The sequence below is a fragment of the Zootermopsis nevadensis genome, unplaced genomic scaffold (assembly GCF_977971745.1).
Source record: "Zootermopsis nevadensis isolate Lab colony 2312 unplaced genomic scaffold, Znev_1.0 Znev_ptg000016l, whole genome shotgun sequence".
Classification (NCBI taxonomy): domain Eukaryota; kingdom Metazoa; phylum Arthropoda; class Insecta; order Blattodea; family Termopsidae; genus Zootermopsis; species Zootermopsis nevadensis.
The window spans coordinates 3665380-3691501 of NW_028259148.1; the positions used below are offsets into that span (position 1 = coordinate 3665380).

Sequence of the window (26122 nt, forward strand, 5' to 3'; positions counted from 1 at the left end):
TTTCAGATTGACAAGCAGGATTTGAGGTTTTCACGGCGGTGGGTCCGAAGTTGGCTGTCTTCTGGGTTGTTGCGCGCGCCGTGTAGTCTGGTAGTTATTTACCAACGTTTCAGAGGTCCTTGCTGGCTCCATCATCAGGGCGATGACTTACTCATGATGGACGCAGCAAGGACCTCTGAAACATTGGTAAACTTCTACCAGACAACATGGCGCAATAACCCAGAAGACAGCCATCTTCGAGCTTGACAAGGCCTCTCCATCGGCCATTATGCATTCATTTTACGCACTTTCTGGAAAGAACTCATAGGAACCATCGGTCAGTACAACTGAAACTAGGCATTTTAAAACAATATTTTTTGTAGCTTACCACTTTAAAACTGGTTCACTTCAACTTGGCTACGTAGCAGGATCCACATTCACATCCGACTGTGTAACACGTTCCACATAGAAGTTATTCAAGCCTCGGCATAAGAAGCATTAAAAATGTATTTCTCACACAAATCCACTATTCGAAAGCCGGTAGGTCGAAAACACACTCTTGTTTTTCGATTTATAAAATACCAATCAAACGATAAACGTATTCCACGAACTCTTCTTAAAGGAAAAAGTAAAACACCAAATGACACCACCACCAAAATTAAATTCACGCATTTCCATATCACTACGCCTACACTGAACCAAGCACACCTCAATAAACAAATAAAGTGAAACAACAGCAAAATGTGAATCTGCTGCCGATATCAATGTGATTATTCAGTACTGCTGAGGAATACAGAAATTTACCTCGTTGTAACGAATAATTTTTTATTCATGTTCGAAACATAAATAATACCTATCACTTGATTTGCTCCTCGGGAGAGGTTGTATGAAACATAAACAGTAAACATGTGGAATCGAATAATAAGAAAAGCAAAAAGTATATTCCGCAATGGAATAGACATAATACCCTCATGCGTTCTTTGAAACGTACACTTCGCGGTATTACGGCCGTTTGATAGTTCTCACTTTGTCAACCAGGTCGCAGCACCTCTAACTCCAGGTCTTGTTCTCATCCATTTTACCAACGTTCGTAGAATATTCAAATGTACGATTTTAAGGTCACACAGAATAGCGCAACCTCCACATCAAACTTTATCCAAATCCGTCAAATGTTTAATAAACTGTACAGACGGACGTTCATGGCCAGTCCATAATACATTTTTGCTATGGCCTTTCTTTCAAAGAACGCATAATAACGTAATAAATTAATAACTTTTACACAACAAATCAAAGAGCAAAGTAAAATCTCTCAAATTTCAAGTAGGAATGAAAATGGCAAATTTCAATTAATTCAATTTCTTTATCACACTTTGCCAACAGCAAACATCAATAAATATATTAACAATAAAAAATAAAAATAAACAACAATTCATTTCATATTATTATGCTGTCATGTTACATAGTTTAACATTTCTTTTAAATTCCTCCAATTTTAGCAGACTGAATCATTTGCTACTAATATAAAACTTAAATATTATATTGTGCTGAATCAGTTAGTCAAGAAATTTATCACCCATTATGGAACCTTAAGTGCCCAATAAAGGACCTATGTATGATGTACAAATCGATGGTTAAATTTGAAACTCCTCTTTGAACTAGACTGAAACTTGAACAAAATTTAACAAACACATGGTTCATAAAAAAACAGCACATTAATATTATATGATATTGACTTACCATGTTGCTTCTCTCTTCTGAATACTCAAAGAATAAAGTATCAAGTATTTACACTTGTTTTAATGCACAATAACACACGACTTGGCACATTTCTACAACACACAAAATGGACGGTATGAGATCACTACCTCAAGACAAAATTAAGACTCATGCCCACAAGGCAATATGAGCTAACTCAGTCAGTATAGTGGGTAGCTACGGGGTGGATGACCGGGCTTCGATCCCCGACGGGGGCAGATGGTTTTTCCTCTAGCCTCTGCGTCCAGACCGGCTCTGGGGCCCACCCAACCTCCTCTCCAATGGGTACCGTGGTAGCGGGACGAACTTTACTTTACTGTCCACAAGACAACGAAAGCATGTGCGAACAATAAATTATATGTACCACCAAATAATGTAATCATATAGCAGTAAATACAAAATGAAATATGTATTTGAGGATTAAAATACCCATATAAATAAAAGAGAAACGTCAAAACACGTGTTGTGAAGACAGTAAGTGCTGAGACAAGGTGCAGTGAATATTATTTGTCTAGATGTTTATTCGGTTGTCTTTAGCCCACCGTTTCATCACTCTGATTATCTGCTCTACCTGTGAGTTGGCAGTGTTCCTCAACAGCTGTATCACTTCTGTCAGCAGCTCCCTGCAGCAACACGAAAGACACGGATCTGAGAAAACTTATATTTGATTGCATTCAAAATCACACGCTTATTTAAAAAGGAACTTTTCATGCGGCATGAGAAAATGATAAGCAAATATTAAAGACTAAAATGAAATTTTGAAGGCAACCACAAAACTTTCAAGCAACCTGCAGAAGATAGAAGCTCACTTGTTCTGCTGGCCCGCAACGATGCGCTGGAACACTCCGACACACGCTCCTCTCTTCCCTTCCCAATGCTCGGGACTCGGATCCAACCTCTCTAGCATGTCAAACGCCTTTGCCGCATACCAGAATTGCCCCATCTTGTAACAGTCATTAGCAATGATCTGCAAAAGGCTGAATGACTCGGCTGAAGTCTCCATCTTCAGGTAGAGGTCCCATGCTTGCTGAGGCTTCTTGTTCATTATATCTGTACATACATACACATGCACACATACCTATAGATTACACATTAAATATAAAAAAAAAATTTCAGAGACATTTCATTGGCTGCAGTACTACGAGAAATTGGTCGAAGGATCGGAGCAGAGCAAATGTTTCCCCTTCCAATCCAACCCTCCTCCCCGCTCATGCTCCATTTGTTTAACAAGATAACCTGCCTGTACAGTACATCAATGTAAACTAATGTTTCTCAAAACTCCATAAAATATACTATTCTTACAGCAACGAGCCAAATGACTGATGTAAATATAGTCACTCTTCATCTTCTCATTCTGAATCATCAGGAAAGTTTCTTCAGCCTCTTTATAGCTGCCTTTAGCTGCCTGTGCCTGAAATTACAAGAATATGGTTATTCTTCTTCCTGTCTTCTTACTGTAATTTCAAAAGAACTGGTCATCCCTGTGTCAAATGTCATACAAGATGAAGTACGATGAGTATGTTCCATACATTCTTAACCTCAACACTACAAAGATGGAAAATATCTGACACAAACAACAAATTTCTTATTACAACAGTAAAATAAAATCATGATAGACACTAGCAAACATGGAAATAGTTTTTATCCACTACAGTTCTTATAATATCTTCTGCTGAGATGAATGTAATGATTAAACATAAATCCTATAAATAAAATCATTGAAAAATAAATCCTATATATAAAATCATTGAAAAATAAATCCTATATATAAAATCATTGAAAAATAAATCCTATATATAAAAACATTGAAAAATAAATCCTATATATAAAATCATTGAAAAATAAATCCTATATAAAAACATTGAAAAATAAATCCTATATATAAAAACATTGAAAAATAAATCCTATATATAAAATCATTGAAAAATAAATCCTATATAAAAACATTGAAAAATAAATCCTATATATAAAAACATTGAAAAATAAATCCTATATATAAAATCATTGAAACATAAATCCTATATATAAAATCATTGAAACATAAATCCTATATATAAAATCGTGTTATCCAGTATTCTAGTATTCTGCATTTCTCTGTCTCTGATCTGGTTGATAGCTAACCATAATAGTTTTTACTGCGTAAATGTAAATCTGTGTCTGTCGCCATTTCAACGGCAGTGGTTAACTGTTTAAAGCCTAATGGTAACTACATGTCCCACCAGCTTCAACCATCAATAACTCCCTGTGAGTTCTGTACAATTCTCACAGTAAGTAAGGACTCTTTGTAATGGTGAAGCGTTGTGTTTACCTTGCAGTATAGAGTGGATTCTTAAACACTATTCAGAGAACTTATTAACAGAACTTTGATGATTGGCATAAGAAAAACACAGGCAAAGAACTGGCACTTTCATTAGCATCTTGTTTGGTCAACAGGATTTTACGAGTGAAATATTTAGTAGGCAATCAATCAACCGACTATCTTATTCTTTTGTAGCATAAACCGAAGCTTCAATATTGCTGACACCAAGACCTGCCACTGGACATGTTTCTGAATCAGTCTCATTCAACTCCCAATCTTACAACCCACTTGCCTAAGATTTGACTTAACGTTGTCCCCTTCTCATTCACAAACCTGAGCAAAATTGAAGTTGAAACTGTCATCATTGAAGAAGTAGCTCTTAATGGAACTCAAGTAAATAAGGACATCTTCAAACTGACGCAGCAGAAAGAAGTAAGAAGCCATACACTGACGACCTGGAATGGTGTCACGCTCGCTGCCACTGCTACCAACCAACTGAAAGTACTGCTGGGCTATTTTTATATGTTCTCTCTGCAATAAAGATAACAGCACTATCATCAAACCTTACATTGCTAGATGAATGAGACTTTCTAATGGATGAGGAACTCCGTGCTCTTACTTTCTTTGATGCAATATTTTGTATACTGGCAAAAATAGAAGTTTTCTTTCTTTAACATTTTGAGCCCATTAGCGTTAGCAGTTCTACGCGCCTCATTCGGCCAAGATGCAAGAGACTAAACAAGTACAATCTTGACTATAAGAAACGTACTTACAAAACCTAGCTGCAACACTGACAAAGTTTTCAGAATTCTACAACTCAATATTTCTAGCGTTAGTTGTCACAATTACAAGTCTCTAATTTCACTGTAAAATTATGCCACCTGAAACAGACCGCTACACCTGCGCATTTGCAACTAAAGACACAAATTACTTCTCATATGGACCATATGTTTTGTCTTCTCTGTTATCTTAAAACCAAGGCCAAGTGAGTGTGAAAAGGAATTAATTCAATCTTTCTGTTGTAAAATTAAGAAACATGGAAAAATGGAAAAATTATGCACGTAAGTACAAAGATAATTTGAGTCAATGGACATACTGAACCACTTTCCTGACCCATTGCTGCATTCACAACTCCTTTCAGAATATATTCTTGTGGTACAGCAGGTTCCAAGTCCTTGATTAACTGAAATGCTTCACGCATATCATCCTGCAAAGAAAAGATGCCATAACTAAAAAGGGACCGCCACGGTGGTCTAGCGGTTAGAACGCTGACCTTGTATTCCTGGGGTCTCGGGTTCGATTCCCGGCGGTGCCCGAATTTATAACTTGTGTTGGGCAAGGCCGTGGTCTAGGCAACAAGGAGTTTTCCTCCGGGGGCTTCCCCGGTTTCTCCGTGGCATCCCAACAATTACTGCATTCACACACAGAAGAAGGCAATGGCAAACCACTTCTGGATCATCTGCCAAGAACGTATATGAACAGGTCCCAGTCCGAGAAAAGGATGGAAGGATCCTGTTCATATGGACCTGTCGTCAGACAGAACACTAAATAAAATAATAAATAAACTAAAGAGGAAAGGAAAAGAAGCACCCCATCACACAATAACACAAGAAGCCAGGAAAATGTTACTATCACACTTCATTACATGAGAATTCTCTACATTAACGTATATCTTAGAATTCATAATTTTTTATAGGAAAAGAGACAATGAGTCACAATTGTAAACACAATGTTGATTTCTTGCAAATATGGACAACATTATTTTCAAGCACATACTTGTACTTTCTCATAATTACAACACCACATGGTTATAAAGTTTAAAGTTACTTATAGAAGGCATAAAACCACTTCAATATATAATTATTTTCAAAGCTGTTATTACTTCTTACAAACCAAACTAAAGGAGTGCTGTAAGTGTAAATCTTTGTGTGTGCATTTATGTGAGCACATACAAGAAAAATAAGGTACTCCAAATTGAGTAAAAATTAATTTCAAAATATGAAAGAACCTCAACCTGTTTGAGGTAGTATATGACCAGATTGAGACGAGCCTCAGGAATAACATCTACCAATGAAGGCAGAACTTGCAGAGAACCTTCTCCTCCTCGAAACACCACCAGGTTGTGACGTATAAGGTCATGTCCAAAACTAAATGATGAGGAGCTCTGATCCTGCAACACAATTTGTATCTCCTTATATATGTTATCTTTATAATATTCCTAACTAAACTGCAGCATTTCAACAGAGATCTTGAAAAAATATTTCATCCTTTGTCCTCTTGCAAGAATACGGCTCCCATAGTTCGTTTATCACACATTACAGTTTCCATCGTTGTCTGTCCTCCCACAGATTTGAGACTCACAGCTATATAAGATTCTATCTTTTTTTTGTACTCCCTTACTTTTAAGTCACTTTTACAATAAAAATTCTTAAAACAAGTTGTTCCTTTATAATTCCATAGAACATAAGAAACTACTGTATAGCAACACATGGCTTTCAAACTGACAGAAAGTCAAATATCTGCTATAATGGTTAAATATATTTCATACCAAGATAAATATCATATTTGGAGGCACAATTAGAAAATAATACTACCAATTACACAATTCTGTTAAGCATTCTCTGCACAAAGTGCAAAAAATTCTAATGTAATATGATGAGAGTCATGTTTGTCCTTTGCCTGTCTATATAAATATGAAATTATTGATACATAATATGTCAATAATATTTTGTATTGGGTGTCTACATGACTACACTATGAAAATTTCTATATTCAGAATATTCTCTTAAATTTACAAACAGACAATGTCAATGTCACCTTACATGAAAATTAAAGTAGTCTCAAGAGACTGACCATAAGGAATTTTATCTCAGCTTCAGCAGCCTTTCCATTGTAGAGGCGAAAGTGGTTGCAAGCCTTCAAATTTATGGCGATGGCAGAGTCTGGGAACTGCTGCAGGTAAACAGACAGTACTTCCTGTGACACATCATAGTAGTCCAACTTATAGTAGCACAGAGCCACATAGACATTCACAGCCAAGTATTCCCTGCAAGCAGGTTTCAAAATATCAGACACGTCTTCAGCACCAGCCTTCATTTTAGAGTCCTTCTTCAGACTCCAACAATCTTTCAGCTAAATTCGTATTTTTTGGGGTGGGGTGGGGTGGGGTGGGGGGGAAGATAAAGGTTCATTACCATCGTCCAACTGGACCCTATCCTGAAACCAGTATACACCTTCACATCCTACTTCTTTATGATGCAATTTACTATTACCTTCATAGCATCTTTATAGGTTTGGTTTACTTCATTACAAAATTTTATATTCAGATAGACTGAAGGGCACATAAAAATTGCGCAAAACAAGCTTCTTGACTGAATGCTTCTGACATTAAAGATAATTTTATTTTACATTTAATTACAGAAGTGCCGCAGAATCACAGCATATAATTCTGAAAGATGTTAATGTAGGGTGATAAAAATTTTAGAAACAAAATTTAAAAAGTACTAAAAAAAATTTCTACTCTTGGTATTCTAAGTTGAGTAGACAAAGATTACAGTTTCTTGCTGTGTACCTGTTATCCAATAAGATGCGTTTATAAATGTCAATTGCTTCCTGATAGTGTGACCGCAGATAGTGGATCGATGCCAGTGAAAGTTGATCCTCTATAATATCTTCAAGTTCTTGATGATATTCCATCAACTTTTTCTCATCACCCAGTTTGTGAGCAAGATGAAACTGTAGACGAGTCTTAAGACGAGACTTTACAGACTTTTGTAGTGTCTGAAATGGTACAAATATGGCTGTCCCAATCCAATGCCACCCAACTATGACAACATTATTAACATCTTAACTTCAACCTGTGACACTGTGCCAATCAAGTCAACTAGACGAGCAAGATCTCTAATTATGTACAGTGGCTCGCTGTAAGATCCTGGAATACACTCACCCTCTCAGCTTCAGGATACATGCCCAAATAAAAATAACAGCAAGCAAGGTTCACTGGGACATCTTCAGGAGGATTCTTGTTATGACTTAGGGCCTCATACACCGACATAGCCTTCTTGTAGTCCCCAAGATGGAAAGAACAGTAACCAATCCACATTTCTGTTTCCACATTTCCTTTACCACCTCCAAACTTAAAAAAGAAAAAGTTATGTTACAATAAAAATATATGTTTGTAATCTCTTTGTAATATTGTCTGTGCAAAACATTACAAGTAGGTTTACCTGAAGCCACTACATTATGTAACTATGTTTCTTGAAATTTATATTGAGACTTATAAAAACAAATTTTGGAATGAGGTATGTCTCATCAATTTCAGTCAGTAATTTCAACTATATCAGAAATTATTTTAGGTATAGATAATGAGATGGAAGAACAGAAGGAGAGGAGCTCATTTTATGCATGAAAGAGAAAACTCACACATATTTATATCAATAAATATGTAAGATCAGAATCCGGAGGTTCAGCTACTCTTCCAAAAGAGGAAGAAGATACTCTAATGTGACATACACGAGATAAAATTTGCATTTATTCTTCTTTGTTTATTTTACCCTTAAATGTACAGGCAACTTAGATTTGGCAAGTGAAAACCTTTAATAAGGAAAAGAAGATAAACATCCAAATATATAAACTTCTAATTAACATGCATGTTCAGCCAGTTTTCTGACTATAATATATTATTAAAGATGTCCTCAATTTTGTTCAGTAATCTCATCCTGAATTTACAGAACTTACCAGGATGTACTGAGTGTCTGAAAACTGAATAGTGATACAAGATAATGCAAAGACTGGGCTACAGTAAACTGTTCCTTTCCAAACCTCTAATACTGTAAGCGCTCCTGTGTAGTCTCTGGTGGCAAGGAAGTCTTCCACTTTAGGTACTTGCTTTTGACTTTGTGTCTGTTGACTTTGTGCTGTGTAACTTGGACCTGCTGCTGGTTTTGATCGTGACAAAATCTGTAGCAAGAAAAAAGAAAATGTTATAACTGTTCAGTTACACCTATCTTAACCTTTAATAAAAATTCACTGATTTTAATAAAGCTTACATTATTTTACTAATGTATTTCCAGCTAGACTTTTCACTGCTAAAAATGTCAATCTTTGCAAGGCCTGTAATAATTTGATTGTGTGACCACTAAAAATTCCACAGCATGAAAAGAGAAAGTAATGGTTTCTGTGAGTTAGAAGGAGACAGAACAGAAGAAAGGTTACAAATATTTCAAGATTATAAGCTGGTAAAGCAGGACTTCTTAAAACTGTTTAACTTGCTTCCCAAACACTTACCATTATAACTGGCGCTATAAAACACTTTCCTCTGCTAAAAATACTATGTGAACATGTTTAAATGTTGGTACTTTGCTTAGTATATGTGTTTATGGCTATATCGTAGCATGCAGGTTATTGTGCCTGTCGCTCATGACACTATTCAGAAAGCTGTTCACCAGTTAAACCCGTGACGGAAGTACGGTCTATATAAAGGAACAAAAATTGGACTAAGCTATACATGATGTTTCAATGGAGCTTACTGCCTCCATCATCAGGTTGATCACCCTGAACGTCTCGATCACAGAAGTCGCAACGATACTCGAGCTTAGGCTCATGACGTCATTCTGCTCGAGTAATCGAGCCGGTTGAGCATGTAGCGTGTCCCTAATGAAACTACCGTATGTGCTTGCGTAGTAGTGGTGTGTCAGGATTATTAAAAAAAACCTAGATTACAACTACAATTCCAATAAATGTATGCAATTACTGAATTATCTCCGCAATTATATCATATCCCTTCACTCAAGAAATTCTTAATTTGGTATCAACTTCCACGTTCTATATCGCAACCAAATTGTAACCTCTACTACACCACGAATGTTGGTTTCATGTGATTGATTAGTTAAATCATAAATCTAAGTATGTTGTCAGGAGTTAAACACATTATTTTAGTTCTCTCCGGTAAAGGAGGTGTTGGGAAATCAACTGTTAGTGTTCTGTTGGCAATAGCGTTAAAAGAATGTGGTTATAAGGTAAAGTATCATAAAACACTATTAATGTGAGGTTAAGCACATTCAACAAATATCCGATTAACGTTGAATGTACCTTCTATTCATAGGTTGGTTTATTAGACGTTGATTTATGCGGTCCAAGTATACCGTATCTCCTTAATCTACAAGAAAAGGATGTGCATCAGTGCCCTCAAGGGTAAGTACGTCACTGTTAACGATATGTTGCAGTAGCTTGATTAGCACTACCACTTCGCATTCAGGAGGTCCTGGGTTTGCAACGCTGTCCGGTGACCGAGGTTGTTTTTCAGGCTCATGTAGATATTGAGATGGTATTTAAATATTAAGGGATTCAATAAATGTTTGACAATTTGAATGAAAGCACAATTAACCCTTCAAAGAAAAGAACTACCTACCAAGATGCTAACTAAGCCGAAGACGATGCCCTTTGCTGTGTTAAACTATCCCTGTATATGAAATGCATTGCTGGAATTGGAGAACAGTGCCTTTTTAATGGTATTTGGTCTTGGCTGAAGGCCTTGACATGTTCAGAGTAAGAGCTAGAGAAGACAGCAGGAGTGTCTGCAGACTGAATTACAGCTACTGCATGGGGCATCAGTACTTGGTCCAATTTAATTAACTTATGGTTTTTGCCAGGAAGATGGATAACATTTAAATGTTCAGTCCTTACCATAAAGAAAAAACAGCCAATATCCATTACAAGGATAAAGTGGTAAATTCTGTTAAAAGAAATAATCACTGCGTACTCTGAGAATCATACGGAATCCATAAATACACTTTGTGGACAAATTACAGAATTAATTATTGTTAAAGCTTGTACATTTAGCTATCACACACATGAACACATCATCTGATGCTACAAAGTGGTATGCCATACCTCACTGCATTAATTTTTCTTAACTTGATATCATTATGTTTTAATTATCAACAAGTATTATATTAAAGCTTTAATTGTTTATGTCTGGTAAGTTCTTGAACTTTCCTAGGTATGGGAACCACAAGACCCAAATTAATTGACATATTGGAATGGTTAATGTCTGGTTTGTAAATTGTAAATAACATCCAAATCAGAAAGTAGTTTAATATTTGTGACACTGTAAAGTTGTCTCTACTTTTTCTTCATAAGATGTTACTATATTGCAGATGGGTCCCTGTATATTCTGACCAAGATCAGAATCTTGCAGTAATGTCTATAGGATTCCTACTGAAAAGCAAGAATGATGCTGTTGTTTGGCGTGGACCAAAGAAACATGGTATATTTACCCAATATTGCAATTATGACATAAAAATTATCACATTTATCTTCTTCTGTATACAATGTTATATAATTATGGTTTACAGCAATGATCAAGCAATTCTTAACAGATGTGTACTGGCAGGACATAGATTATCTGATTATAGACACACCACCTGGAACATCAGATGAGCACATAACTGTCATGGAAAACGTCAGGTAAGTGCATGGAAGGTGAGTTTATAAGATTTACTCCATCACTAATTTTCCTGTTCCTTACTGTGAATATGAAACTTGGTCTCTCATTTTAATGGAAGAAGACAGGATAAGAATGTCTGAGAAGAAAGTGTCATGCATATCTAGACCTAAGGGATTAGGTTAACAGGAGATTGAAGAAAATTACATGATGAGCTTCATGATGTATACTCTTCACCTGATATTATTAATGTTAGTGGATCAAGGAAGATAAAAAGGAGGGGGAATATACCATACAGTGGAAATGAAGACGGCATACATTTTGGCTGTAAATCTCTTTGGAATATTCAGCATCGATAATATCAAATGGAATTATGTTGGCTCAGGACTAAGTCCAGTCACATGCTTTTGTGAATAGTAATTAACCTCCAAATTCCATAAAAGCAGGGGATTTCTAGAGCAGTTAAGTAATTTTTCATTAATATTAAAAATACACAACTCATAATTTAAACTCATGTAAGGTGTGGCTGTACTTTTTAGGCCATACATGTATATTCTGAACTGAAGTAGTAGATTTCTAAAAATTTTCTTCTGTATTATAAGCAGTTCATAAAATACCACATTTGTCATACTGTGTAGCCTGTCACTTAAGTGTAAATTTTTGTTCACAATCAGAAGTCTGAACTGTGATGGAGCCATTTTGGTAACAACACCGCAGGCAGTTGCCATTGAAGATGTAAGAAAGGAGCTGACTTTCTGTCGTAAGACAGGAATTCCTGTACTTGGGGTGATTGAAAACATGAGTGGATTTGTCTGCCCTACATGCAGTGTAAGGAGTCTTACATTTTCATTTTTAGCACTATTCAGATGTGAGCTCATAAATAATCTTTTAAGATCAAAGTTTGAATTTTGTGTTTTGAAGTGAACTTACCAGTGATGAATCAAACTCTGCTCTTACTTTGTGCTGGTGCAAAATCTGATATGCTACTCTTGAGATGCATTTATTGTTCACATCTTATGAAAGCAATCCAACTACTTGTAGCCAGTCTCTTGTATTTGGATTTTAACAGAACATATAAAAACAAATAATTTCAGTGTATGATTGCAGTGCTCCCTGTATGAGGCTGAGCTCCCCCCCCCAATGCTGAATGAAAATGTTGGGTATTAAGCTTGAAGTTGAAGATTTCTGTCTTCTGGGTTGTTGCGATGAATTCATCGCCCTGATGATGGAGGCAGTATGACCTCTGAAACGTTGGTTAATATCGACCAGACTACACATGCAACAACCCAGAAGACGGAAATCTTCATCGCCCTGATGATGGAGGCAGTATGACCTCCGAAACGTTGGTTAACATCGACCAGACTACACAGCGCAACAACCCAGAAGACGGAAATCTTCATACTCACCGCTGTGAGAACCTCAAGTCTTACAAGCTTGAAGTTGATTTTATTTGTTTTAGACGCAAAAGCTAGCTTTTATATTTTGTTTAACAGGAATGCACCAACATCTTCTCTAGTGGAGGTGGACAGTCTCTGGCAAATATAGCTGATATTCCATTTCTGGGATGTGTGCCAATTGATCCACGAGTGGGGCAAAGTGTTGAGAAGGAACAAAGCTGTGTGGCAAAAATTCCAGACTCTCCAGTCACTGCAGTGTTTAAGGACATGGTGAAAATTCTCACAAAACCCATAGCTGGTGCAGAAGATGGCACAGCAGAATCATAAAGGCAATGCCTTTCAGAAGATGTACATATGTGTTGTTTATTAGAGTTTCAGAAAAAGCAGCTTGAATATTCAAGTCACCTGCATAACAAGTAAAAGGCCAGCAAAGAATCTATGAATATGTATTTGCAGTACATATCTCAGAAAAATTTAATGAAAAATCTCACAATAAATCTAGTCACTTATGAAAAGCTAGAACTTCATGTGTTTGAATACAGCTCAGATTAATACAAGATGCAGAGTTATACAAGTAACTTTTGAGTTACATCAAAATCTATGCAGGGGTTTGGAATTACGGCTCCTAATAAGTGTCAGACAGACATGACTTACACATAAAACATCTTTTTAAGATTTAGGGCACCATTTCATATTTATGATTACAATAAAAATGAAAATGAATGGTAATTTACTACAACAATTATACAACTGGATTGATTAAGCTCAATTTTAATATTATCCTCTCATCTATGCATAAGTTTTCTAATGGTCTCCTTCCTTCAGGCATAAATTACATCCTCACTACAAAAATCACAGAATATTTATACAAAATGTGAAAACCATGTTTAATAAAAGCAACATTTTCTACAGAAGTGATAGTATTAACTGTTATCTTTACTCTCAGTTCTTGATTTAATATTCCTGTGCTCTATTATTTCTTCAGTGTCACACTCACTCACTGGTACCACTTCACCAAGTGGTGATTTTGATGTGAAAAGCACTGGTATTTCAGCCAAAGCAGGGTTACCATCAGTTTCCAAGCTACGAATCCATGACAGAAGAGAATCTCTGCTTGAACTACCTGTGGCACACATGGCAAAGATGGTTCCATCTTCTTGCTCATGAACTGATGGTTGCCTAACCAGGGCTTGATTTTCAGTGACGTCGTCAAAAAACGGGAGCCTCAAGTCACCAACATCTAAAATAAAAAACAACCCATTTCCTGAAATGTTCAACATTTTTTATCATTGCTTATTATGCCCCTGTCATTGTCCTATGATGGAGGAAGTAAGCTCCTCTGAAATATCAGTCAACGTACCAGAAGACAGCCATCTTCATCCATCAGAAGTTTACAGAGTTGCAATGGCAGTTAATTAAAACATGATTTTCATACTGAGTTTTATGAAAGTTGATGATCAGCATAAATGTTACATAAGGAGGAATACACGTGCATGCAGGGAAGATGGGAGTAAAAAGACGGTTCTTGAAAATCGTTGGTACATGTTGTAAATTATGATTATTGTGCATACCGTCAAAGTCCTGTGGAGGCAGGTTTGGTTTAGGTCTTGGATCTGCACGTAGTATAAAGTAGGATACTGAAGCATTACGCAGCCATACCCTAAATACTCCCTCCACAAATATTGAAATATCACGTGGATGTGCATCCAAGAGTTCCCTCTGCACAGGAGACTGTACACTTGCTATCCATGTGTCATCTAATGAGTCTTTCAAATCAGATGCCTGAAATGTAATCATATTAACAGCTATTTTACACAAACAATGTTACACAGCAGTTCATGCCTTCCCTTTACAGCCTTATTATCCTCTTTCCTACAGCAAGACGTTGGATGGTGGGTGGGTTCCCGTGTATAAGGAAATCACACACTACCACTCAGTCTAATTCAAGTTTCTGTTCATGCTCAAATTTCTTTCGTGTAAACCACTTTCTGTACCTGATATTACAATAGCTGGTGAAAGTGGTCCACCAACATCCAAGCACAGACTAACATCACAACTTCTGTAACACATTACAATTCACTTTTCATTCTTTCTAGAATAACATTACAAATTTAAATAATAAAGTCTCCTAAACATGTTGAGTAAATTACAGATTTTGTATTTGAAGATTCTGCAGGGGCAGTAATCAAAAGAATTTAGGGAACATGACAGCCACAATCCTTTCCTTATCATCTATTCTTTCAAGATTCAAAGAAACAAAATGCTCACTAATTCTCATAGTGGCATAGCGGCAGCCTCTATTTACACTGATGCACACTGACCAGCCAAATGCTATAACAACTGGACTGCTCTGATAAAAATATCTAGCCATTGTGTCAAAAGAAATATGCCTGCAGAAAGATGAAATACCACTAATAAAAAAAGAGTATGAGTTGTTAATATTTTCAATATTGTAATAAATTTGGGAGAAATCAGAACACTATTTCATTTGCTTCCATTCAGTCAGAAGAGTCTTGTATAATTTTACACCCTGTTCAGGATATTTCTCAAAAATACTCCATTTTTAATGTAAACTGTTGAAAAAACAGATGTGATAAATTACAACCAACCTGATATACCGAGACCTTAGACTGTAGATCTACACTACTCATGCGTTCCATTGCCATCTTTGCAAGTTCTAAGCTATTATTGGGGACTGGATTCGGCAGAGGCCATGGTGATATATTCTTGAACTTGGGCATCCAGTACATCATACGCCAGTATTTACGCACCGGGTGGCCTCTTTTTCCAAAGATGTTGAGCAGGAGATTTTCCATTTCTACGTCAGGCATCACACCTTGGATGCACCAGACAATAAACATATTATTAGCATGAACACAGCAACTACTTTAAAATTACAGCTTGAGTAATAAATAAATAAAATTTAATTGTTGTAATTCTTCTATTTTTGTAGTTTGTCACCAGATATGGCTTTGGAACACATCAAATTCAGTCCAACTGACAAGGATGAAGACAATAATACACTTTTTAAATGGCAGCACCCACAGTAGCAGAAGGGGCATTCAGATTAATACTGGATCCAAACTGTGGTGGGGTCTGATGTGCCTCACATATTCTACATAGTTACCAGAAGCAAAGAAAAGAGAAGACATGTACAAAATTTACCATAGACCCAGCTGCTCTTCATCATAAAATCTTTTACATAGAAGATCCCTAAACCACCATGTCACCATTTGTTTTAACAGGGTCTATAAATATGGACACCTGGACTATGTTATATCAGGATCTCAGAGAACAACAGCTTTTCTACATGACTAGAACAGTGCTGTCCGATAACAAAGAATAATGTGATAAAGACTGTCAATACCACCAGAAGCTATCACACCAGTAATATGAGTCATGTTATCAAGCACCAAATATATATTCTATTAATTTTATAGAATGTTTGCTGCATTTTCTAAATGTGATGTATTGTACGGACTTTCCCCAAATCCTGCCAACTACAATCTATGGCACGAATCTGTATCTACCTACTCAATCATCGATCAACCTATATGCCTAAATGTAAATAATGTTAAAATTTCCAGATACATGTATTCACAAATTCATAAACTTGTTCCATTCATCACAACAGAAAAATCTTTAAAGATACTTGCCATGGTCTTCCATCTGTTCCAACACATCAATGATGCATTGTTGTTGTTTGGGATAATGCTGAAATTCTGCTTGGAAAATATTGGTTGGGATATATTTACCCTTTGGTAAAATATCAATTAAAGACTTGTATACTTCTAAATCTTTGTTAACACCAAACTCTTCCATATGGCGTAAGGCTGCATAGATAAATTCAACATGACCACGTCTATGGACATCCCTCGATTCAAATATATGTATCATATCCAAAAATGTTTCTTTGCTCTTGTCTTGAATACTTTCAAAAAAGTCTTTTGTCACTAATGACTTCTCTGCATTCAGGCATTTATGTAGATGAATTAACCTCCGGTGAGTCCATACTGCAACTGGCCATGGTTTAATAAAACCTTCTAAACGTACTGACACTGGTAATGTCCTATGCCATTGTAGTATCGTGAAAGATGTAAAGTAATGGCCCACTGAACATAAGACAGAATTTCTATACATGGTTTTGGTTTAAAGTTTCTTATGACAAAAAGGTATTCCGTTCATCTCCTTAAGTATCGTGCAAAAACGTCGTAAAACATCCGAACTGTATACAGAAACTATAATATATAATACCATCTTTTCACATCATTCATCCTAACCTAAACTGTTTCCAACAGCTGTCGTTTTCATCTACCAATAACTAGCTAACACAATAACCAACATAATGAGCACATATTTACCTACAGACCGAAAACTCAATGTTAAAAGTTGGCAATGTGAAACCGTTATAAATCGATCGGAAACAGTTGTTACCAAACCATCATATCAGAGCCTATAGCTCAATCGGTAACAAAGTTAACTCCCATCCAACTTTCTGCCTACCCAGTTCATAACATAGGATTAGCTAATCTAACAAATTTTGAAAAGGCTGCCCTGTAGAATACTGTGCCATGTAGTCCGGTAGAAACTGACCGACATTTAAGTGGTTCTTACTGCCTCCATCATGGAATGATCCTAATTATGGAGGCAGTAAGTACCTCCAGAACATAACGAATTTCTACCAGGCTACACAGTATAATCAAATACCAGTACATGTTATGACAACAGCAAAGGTTGATACAGAGATTAAGGAAATATAAGGTCCATTTGATCTTAAACTTCTGTGTTGCAACTCATTGCATTTGCAAGAAAATAAATGGTAATGTTGTGTGTTAATTTGATAAAACAATGTAATAGGTAACACTCATTACTATGTTGAAAGTTTGGAGCCCAAGGACATCTAGAAACTGGTGAAAATAATCCTAGGAGGGGTCATGAGAACCTGAAATCTCACTTTTATTCCAAATTGCAGTTAATATTAAACAGATATGTAATTTTGACAGGTGATTCTATTCATTTTGAAGACTTGTTGTTATGCTGCTTTATAACGACCGCTTAATAATCTTTCACGATTTGAAACCTGTTATACTGGTTTTTATCATTTAATTTTCTTACCAAAGTTGAGTTTTTACCACCTTTCTTTAAAACAACATAGTAATTACACTTTCTTAAATATTTTTTTATTCAAAGGTACATAAATACTGACATCTCATACAAAAATACGTAACTGTTCATAATATTAGAACAGATTATCAGCATAGCTAATTCATTTTCACCCTTCTGAAACATTACATTATGAGCAACAAAGGAAATTCTCACCCTGCATGACTGTAGTTGGTCACAAAGAATTAAACCACCAATAAACTGAAGGCTACATTTAGCTTACTAATAATGCAGGACACAGGAATCATCTTTGGTAGACAAATGATAATAAGGTTAATGTCAAAGGGCAATGAAAATTAAGTTCAAACTGATAAGAAATTCTAAATTCCTCTCCATCTCATTTGTACGTTTAAAGTGGTAGGCTCTTGTGAAAATGATAATAAACATCATTTTCCAGAGGAGACACAGGGAAAACGTCTTCACCATGTAAGCCACTACTAGCTTCTCAAGAACTCTGCTCCATGAAGTTAGCTGGCTAGTCTTTTAGTTCAAGACTCCTTAAAGTGGATTCACATGTTCATTTTTAATCTTTAATTTTTAAGACTTGAAACATTTCTTAGCTGGAAGAAATTTCCAGCTTAGATATTATTTTATTACAATGAACATGTAGAAATTGTATGCCACATTTGAGAAAGTTGCATCACTTCAAGCCAATACTTCTTGTAACCTGAAAAAAATAAAATATTAATTAATATCTACAACAGATGATGGAAAAACACAACTTTCACATTAAAAAAAATAAATAGTAGCCACATTATGTAATTGGTATTCACACCAATATGATTACAGAAACAACGGGCCAATGAAAATGGGAATGGGGTTTTCTCTGAGTTGTTCGGTTTTCCCTCGTTAATATCATGTTCCATATTCACTCATGTATTATCGGCTACAGCAGTTTTGTTTCCTCTACCCTTACCGTGAGAAACAGTAACATTCTGCACTGCAACGTGCATTATTAGACAAGTTGTAGAAAAGTTAATATAGCTGCTATTTTATTAAACATTGTTTTATCAACTGGAGAGTTTATATAGCATTGAATGATAAATAGATATGGAAGATGAACTACAAAGAAAATTGAATTAAGACGCTGAACCATAGTTTGACATACTATTTCAGTATTTACCAGAACATACTGAAGAATACGACACAAAAATCTCTACAGAATAACCAATCTCTGGGCCAGAATTTGAATCAGGATCTCCAAAATAGAAACCAGGAACGCTAACCACTACACTGCATAATTTGGTAGAAAATAGCAGAAAACTTAATACTGACTTGTTCATATACTGTCCACGCCATAGCAGCCATCAGTGTCCTTCGTAGCATTCTAGGTACCAGTCCCTTGAAGTAGCCTTGAATACCATATTTCTAATGAAACAAAAATGTAAACAGACATATACATACCAGCTTGAATGTGTTTAAATCATTGAAGACTTTTCTTTATGTCACTTTAAACCATAATTTATTTCAATAAATTAAATGATCTAACAGGCTGCAGTTTCAACTCTTTGAAGCTGAAGCTCGTGTAACTTATTTAAAAAACAATCCCTACATAAACAATAACAGTTTTCCATTACACATCGACGCCATTTAAAATAATCATAACAGATTAATGAATAGTTTGTTGGCAACATGCAGAGTTATAGGTATCAAAACAGGTGGTACATAGTTACCATTGTGCTTTAGTCAGCTATGGTTTTTGAAAAGATGAAAGGTTAACTTGTGATGTGTCAAAAGTCAGATTTTGGATTTTCACTCTGATCTATATATAATATAATATATACAGGATTTTGTCAGTTCCTTTACATTTAAAACTGGGGGAGGATATAAACACATATTCCGTTTCTCTCTTTCAAACAGGTCTAAAGTTTGTTTGCCATTTTATATTGTTTCAATCCAGTATTTAATTTGAATAAGAGGTTATACAAAATTATCAGCATCTCACCTGATGTATATAAATAAGAACACTATAAACGCCACTGAACTTGTTGGGATAGAGCTGCATTTTGGTTTTAACAACATCAGCAGGCTGCGTCACGACTGATGCTAAAAGCCCGGCAACAAGACCGCACGAGAAGCTGACAGGCGCTGACAAGTTTGAATGAAGCCATTCTGAAAGAAAGGCACGCAAATAATCGAGTTGTACACAGAAGATAAACTGACATCAGAAAGAAATTACTTTGAAGATGTCAGATAAGCTCGCATAAAGAAAGGTCCACAAACTTCGAAACTCTACCACACACAGGAGTCCCATTTATCTTGAAACCAAACTGGAGGTATTAGCATGTTAACGAGTTCTTGAAAAATTACTGTCTAATAAGACTTGTGAAGGTGAAGTACAGTGTAACACTATATTTATCACTAAAACCTACGCCACAATTTTTTTTAAAAAAAGTGTTATAGAAAACTTAGAAGAAAGTTCCCCAGTTAGTCATATTAAAATACATTAAGTTAATGACGACATGGAGAGTCTCATGATAAATGGGACAACTGCATTTATTTGGTGCCCTCTAAAATAATAGGATGACAAAATAATGATTAGCAGATCGATATAAACATATAATCAGCATGCATTTTAAAAATGATAAACTGAACATATAAATACAACATACATGATTGACTGGCCGTTTAATGGAATTCAAATAAAATTTGGTTTTCTACTTTCAAGTCAAAAGCACACTGCAGTATTACTTCCAAAATTAAGAAAGAACCACTGCTGAACTTTACCGACAACCAATTGTGAGAAAGATTAAATTTACATTTTAAGCAGAATCTCTAAACAAATGTTTGAAGACTGTGTCTTCTTTCAGCAAAATTAACCCTCACCATGAGGCACGGCACGCTTCGTCTGCGTGTAGAACATGAAGTAAAGTCCAGAGAATGGCGCATCCCTGAGTAACGTAGGCACAAGTCCGCAGCACAGACCTCGAACTCCTTCAGTACGGTAGATTATCCTTAAGGCTTCAGTCATGCCCCCATATTCGTAGACACCACTCTGTGATTATAAATACTTTCAATGTAGCGTGTTTTAATAAACTAAACAATCATATTTTGCTCAACAATGAAGTCATTATAATATTGTACTATTTGAAGACTACACACACAAAAATTTATTTTAAAACAAGAAACATCACAAATAAGAGAAGTTTCACATTTTTAAACCTTGAAACCTTTATGTGCATCTGACAAATGAATTCAAAACTGCTGTAGTCTTGAATACTTACCGTTACCTTGCGATGTACAGGACTCATTTTATAAGAAATATGGTTATAGTAAACTAACTTCATGGAGCAGTCCTTGAGAAGTTAACAATCACTCAGCTAATAAAGAAATTCCTATCTTTTTATAGAACCCAAAGGTTCATTTTCACGCTCACAAAAGCCTAAAACTGGGTGTTATCATCATCAAAGTATGTGGCCCTGTGCAATACTTTGTAACATTGTACAGTGAGAAGTTGTTAGTACTGCGTCCAAAAGCGAAGCTGCAAGGAAAAAAACTCGTCATGTATTTAATATATTCTCAGCTACCTGGACGGCACATCCTCCAACCACAATCTTCAGAAGTGCCATAACACAGTGACAAGATACTCTTGTAACACGTGCCCCTGCCTTTCCGTTGTATGTAAAGCCACACAATAAACAGGACAGTAATATTTTGCATCGAAGGACTGACTGTTCCCCTACCCTAAACCTTATTTTGACCGAGATACACCCAACCTTAAACTTGATTGTGATCAGTGACCAGAATGAGGCATGCTCAAGTGCAGACATTAATCACCTACCTCAAACCTTGTTTTGATGACAGTGATTGGAATGAGACACACTCCACTCAATGATCGAGCCACCATGCCCAAAAGAATAGCTTCAATTGGCCCCGGGTCACCAGATGTCATATTTGATTTTAACCAATGGAGGGAGGAAAAGTACAGACCAACACCTGGCACACAGCGAGTGATGGACTGAAACAAAAAGAATACTTTAGTTATTCATACATCATATTGAATAAACCAAAGACAATCTAAAGGCTGAAATATTTCCTAACACTTGATATCACCACATCAAAATGTTTTCACCATTTTAAATGTGGCAAAATCTCTAGCACAGTTCTTCGAGTACGATACTTACGCAGACATATTATTTATGATAATCACCAAATAAAATTAAATTTAGCCATTTCACAACACAGTTACTTTTAAAATAAGTGTTCTAAATATTATCTTCTCTTTCCAAAAACTACAACTACTTTCCAACTGTTACTACAATGTAAATTATATTATTAATGAATAACAAAACTTACGGGGGTCATGCCCCTCCACAACCCAAACACATGTTCCTTTTGCAGAATATGCCCTATAATGGCTGTCATTCCACATGACTGTCCTGGTCTGGCCCTGAAAACAACATATTGCATTAAACAAGATGTTCTGAAATACAAGTTAAGATACAATGTAATAACTTTATAAGTTTGTGACAATGCTGTTGAAGCAAATTGTTTTCTTGACATTATCCGTCATCCAAGATTAAATAAAATCAATAAATACACGACGTTTCGGAGATAGACTATCATCTCTGAAACATCGTGGTTTTATTGATTTTATTTAATCTTGGATGACGGATAATGTCCAGAAAACAATTCGCTTCAAAAACAAGCTTCCACAATGATTATGTATCACCTTCCCTTTGATTTTAAGGCTGAATTTAATTAATATTTTTCTTTAAATGCACACTGAAGTAAAAAGACTCTCGGTGCGATTACTTTGACTATTTCTGACTCACCCAAAAGCTTTTGGTGTTGGATTTTGTAGTCGAGTTTTAACCAGGTCCAGTGGCTGAAATATTATGGTTGAAAATGTTCCAGAGAATGACCCCACAAGAAAAGATTTCAGTACGGGGTACTGTAAAAGGATAACAAACATTTTTTTAATTGAGTAAAACAAAAATAATTAATTCAATGTATGTCAAACACATGTATGTGTACTTACTAAGAGAACCATGGCCCAATGAGAATGTATCAGAATGCTGTAATATCTTTGCTGAATATGAAATTCGAAAGTAAAGTAAAAAAATCTAGTCACATTCATGCATGGAATTTATTTTTCTTACAAGTTTTTCCTGTGCTCAAAAAAGCAGAGTTATATTTCCATGCAATCTTAACCTTGACACTAGTAGGGAGTGAAAGGTCAGCTTCACACCCCCCAACAACCCATTGGATAGGTTGCTAAGTGGGTCCCAGATCCTGTCTGGACACAGTGGTAAAGAAAATAATCTCTGCCCTAGTCTAGACATAATCCCTAAGTGTCAAGCCTGTAGCATAGTTACTATACTGACCGAGCTATCCCAGCTTATTTAGTAAGTTCAATTTCACATAATAAAGAAACAGCATAGACACTTACAATAGAAGGCAGCACAAAATAAACATATTGTTACATAAATCTGTAACAATCATTAATAAGTATTCTAGTTAAAGATATGAAAGGTCTAATAAGAAAATAGTTGCATACAGGAACAACTTTCCATGTATACTTGTGTCAGAACTAAAGTTTTATTTGCACTTAACTAAAGGTATAAAACAATCCTAAACCCCAGGTTATGGGTATGACGCACACAGAATGTTAAGTACTAACCAATGTTTCAGTAGATACTGCAGATGCCATTTTCAAGATGAATGTGTAGTGGGGCAAGTCCTGGAGGCCTTATATATGGCAGGTCTACTCAATATTCAGCATGAATCATACCCGAAAGCTACAGTTATGCACTGAACTTCAGACCCAAAAACCTAAGGACAAGAAATCTGGACCCCTTAACCTGTCAACAAATCTTGAATATCTGACTCAATTATATAATGCAGAACATATTTAATGACCCCAACTTAGTTAAATACTGTAATGTGGATTACATAAATTTGGGCAATTAACTATAATCACAGTTTTTGTTCAGTACAACAGAACTTTCCACTGGCATATAATATATAAAACTTAAAATTAATTGAAACAGCACTTTGTAATGAACACATTTTTTACAATTGCAGTACTCACATTGGTTATAACATCCATGTCAGAATGGTGATTTATGTCTTCTGATATATGTTGCATACAGACTGACTCAAAATCTTTTGTAACTGTGTGACAGGGAGGATGTCAGAAAATTAAACCTCTTTTGTAACACCCAGATATCAATCAAAATACCTATCAAGTGCCACGTTTTGACTTGAATCCTTTTTCACCAGGTGGGCTTCAAGGTTTGAAGCCAAAAATGTGAAAGAAAAGGCACAAACTATGGTACTTCAAGATAGAAAACAAGGATCTCTGCCGTGGAATTTAACCAACGTATCTGAATAGTCTGAGTAATAAATGGGATTCACACGTTGCAGAAACAGCTCAGTCATCTTCTGGGGACTACTTAAGAACACCATTAAGATGGACTGCAATATACTGGTGTCTGACACTACAACTGTATGTGCTTCAACTAGCTCAAAGCTAGCTTGTTTGTTGTTTTACTTGCTTGAAGCAAACAGACTGCAAATCTAAACCCTAACTACTTCTCTCCCAAGTAAAATTCAATGTGAGAAGAACATAACTGAATCGCGCTACGTTAATTTCAGGTTAAAGCACTGTAGTCGTGAAATGTAGGATACACAACGATTTAATCACCCAACCAGCCTCTCAACAGAGTGCTACGATTAGAACTAACATCGACACACGACATACCAGCTCACATATGTCTCATCAGTGTCAAAAGATCACTTGCGTAAGACCCTGTGCAACTAGATATCCTTATCTGGGAATAAATGTAATTCTGTCGAAGGTTAGGGCCTGTGAAATAAATACCCCTGTACATCATTGCCTGTTGAAAAAAAATCTTAATTCGCTTTACAAGTTCATTATACTATTTATAAAATATTAATTCCTGTACTTTCCAAGTTACTTTTGTCCCAAGGGTAATCGTAACCTACACGAATGTGGTTTGTACCCCTGCGTATTTGTATTCTGGTACAGTAGCAATGTTTTATTCATTCTAGAAACTTCAGGTGCCATATTCCAATTGTTTAGACAACTAATTCAACAGAAACGCAATAACATGATACAGCTGATACAAACGATTAGCAAAATACTAACTGGAATTTCCTACAACGCACAACAGCGAACCGTGACAGGTTTGATTCGCCAATCACTGGTACTATAACCAATGTAATGAGTGCATTTCGCACGTTTTCTGTCACATCAATTACCAATTGTTGACATCACTCGGCGGTAAATTCGCTAAGCAGAGTCGATTTGTCATTTTGTGTCTGACAAATTCTAATTTGCGATAACACCAGAATCTTACATCAAATTGAAACCGTGAATAAACAGAAACACCTTTGCTAAAGTATTTCCACGGCAACGCATATCGAATAGTAAGCTCCCTGCAAACATTTCACAAGTTGAAGATTGTTAAGTGTGAATAACAACTCATTACGCAAGAAACGTACAGCTAGTTTTTCACAAGAGTAATGCCACTTGGTGATAACCCGTAAGCTTACGTCCCATCTAATATCAGACAGCAGTACCCCCAGCAAAGCTGAAGGGGTCAGCTAAAATGCTGGCCTCTCTGAAGATAAACTTACACATTTTTTCAAACTGGCAGACGTCATGTTATTGTTTGTTTCTGAGAACGACGCGCTAGATTACATCAATTAGCGGAACTGTATATCTACAGGGCTCACACAAAGTGACAGTTATTAAGCAAAAGATTCATGTTGCTATGTGGATTTGTTTGCTCTTTTACTCAAAATCACAGTCATTATCAGAAAAATACACATTATTCTGAATCGTATTTTTCTTTCGGTGGGGGGAAAGAAACTGCAAAAGATGTTGAGAAAATCGACGACACAATAAGCAGCATCATTTGGCTTATAACTGCAACTATGCATTTCAGGGCATGTAACCTTCAGTATACTAGAAGCTGTACATTTTTGAACTATAGGTTTGTTGCAACAAACACAAAAGATGAAGTGCAGATTCAGACTCAGCAGAACACGTACTTAACAGCCTTGAAGTTATATAGAACGTGTAAGAGTCGTAAAACAAACGCTCTACCAGTTAGT

At 35.9% G+C, this 26122-nt stretch overlaps 4 protein-coding genes across 7 annotated transcripts; 1 reads left to right on the forward strand and 3 right to left on the reverse strand.

The window, feature by feature from the left end:
- Positions 1-1319: 1319 nt before the first annotated feature.
- On the reverse strand, positions 1320-10216 carry Ttc26 (tetratricopeptide repeat domain 26). Of its 2 annotated transcripts, none has more exons than XM_087349845.1 (11): positions 10124-10216; positions 8855-8992; positions 7980-8168; positions 7605-7813; positions 6887-7079; positions 6048-6203; positions 5130-5240; positions 4367-4564; positions 3037-3145; positions 2544-2784; positions 1320-2357 (listed from the first exon to the last, which is right to left on the reverse strand). In XM_087349845.1, exons 3-11 carry the CDS (start codon positions 8133-8135, stop codon positions 2246-2248), a joined length of 1485 nt encoding a protein of 494 aa, XP_087205971.1. In that variant the 5' UTR covers positions 8136-8168; positions 8855-8992; positions 10124-10216; the 3' UTR covers positions 1320-2245. The 2 variants fall into 2 exon arrangements, with proteins under 2 accessions (XP_087205971.1, XP_021938674.2); XM_022082982.2 differs by lacking the exon at positions 10124-10216 and adding an exon at positions 9320-9586.
- On the forward strand, positions 9683-13788 carry Nubp2 (NUBP iron-sulfur cluster assembly factor 2). Its single transcript, XM_022083005.2, has 6 exons — positions 9683-10050; positions 10137-10225; positions 11191-11300; positions 11389-11500; positions 12152-12305; positions 12971-13788. The coding sequence occupies exons 1-6, from the start codon at positions 9940-9942 to the stop codon at positions 13199-13201; spliced, it is 807 nt and encodes a 268-aa protein (XP_021938697.2). The 5' UTR covers positions 9683-9939; the 3' UTR covers positions 13202-13788.
- On the reverse strand, positions 13630-17211 carry ECSIT (evolutionarily conserved signaling intermediate in Toll pathway, mitochondrial). The gene is made up of 4 exons (XM_022082992.2): positions 16531-17211; positions 15484-15710; positions 14446-14656; positions 13630-14114 (listed from the first exon to the last, which is right to left on the reverse strand). The coding sequence occupies exons 1-4, from the start codon at positions 17012-17014 to the stop codon at positions 13798-13800; spliced, it is 1239 nt and encodes a 412-aa protein (XP_021938684.2). The 5' UTR covers positions 17015-17211; the 3' UTR covers positions 13630-13797.
- An 821-nt stretch (positions 17212-18032) lies between these two features.
- On the reverse strand, positions 18033-25389 carry LOC110839099 (mitochondrial glycine transporter). Of its 3 annotated transcripts, none has more exons than XM_022082960.2 (9): positions 25152-25389; positions 24072-24154; positions 22813-22931; positions 22334-22427; positions 21819-21995; positions 20864-21032; positions 19983-20149; positions 19313-19405; positions 18033-18704 (listed from the first exon to the last, which is right to left on the reverse strand). In XM_022082960.2, the coding sequence occupies exons 2-9, from the start codon at positions 24126-24128 to the stop codon at positions 18678-18680; spliced, it is 903 nt and encodes a 300-aa protein (XP_021938652.1). In that variant the 5' UTR covers positions 24129-24154; positions 25152-25389; the 3' UTR covers positions 18033-18677. The 3 variants fall into 3 exon arrangements, with proteins under 3 accessions (XP_021938652.1, XP_021938653.1, XP_087205534.1); XM_022082961.2 differs by lacking the exon at positions 25152-25389 and adding an exon at positions 23661-23812 and having other exon boundaries at positions 24072-25136; XM_087349408.1 differs by lacking the exon at positions 24072-24154 and having other exon boundaries at positions 25152-25170.
- Positions 25390-26122: the final 733 nt, after the last annotated feature.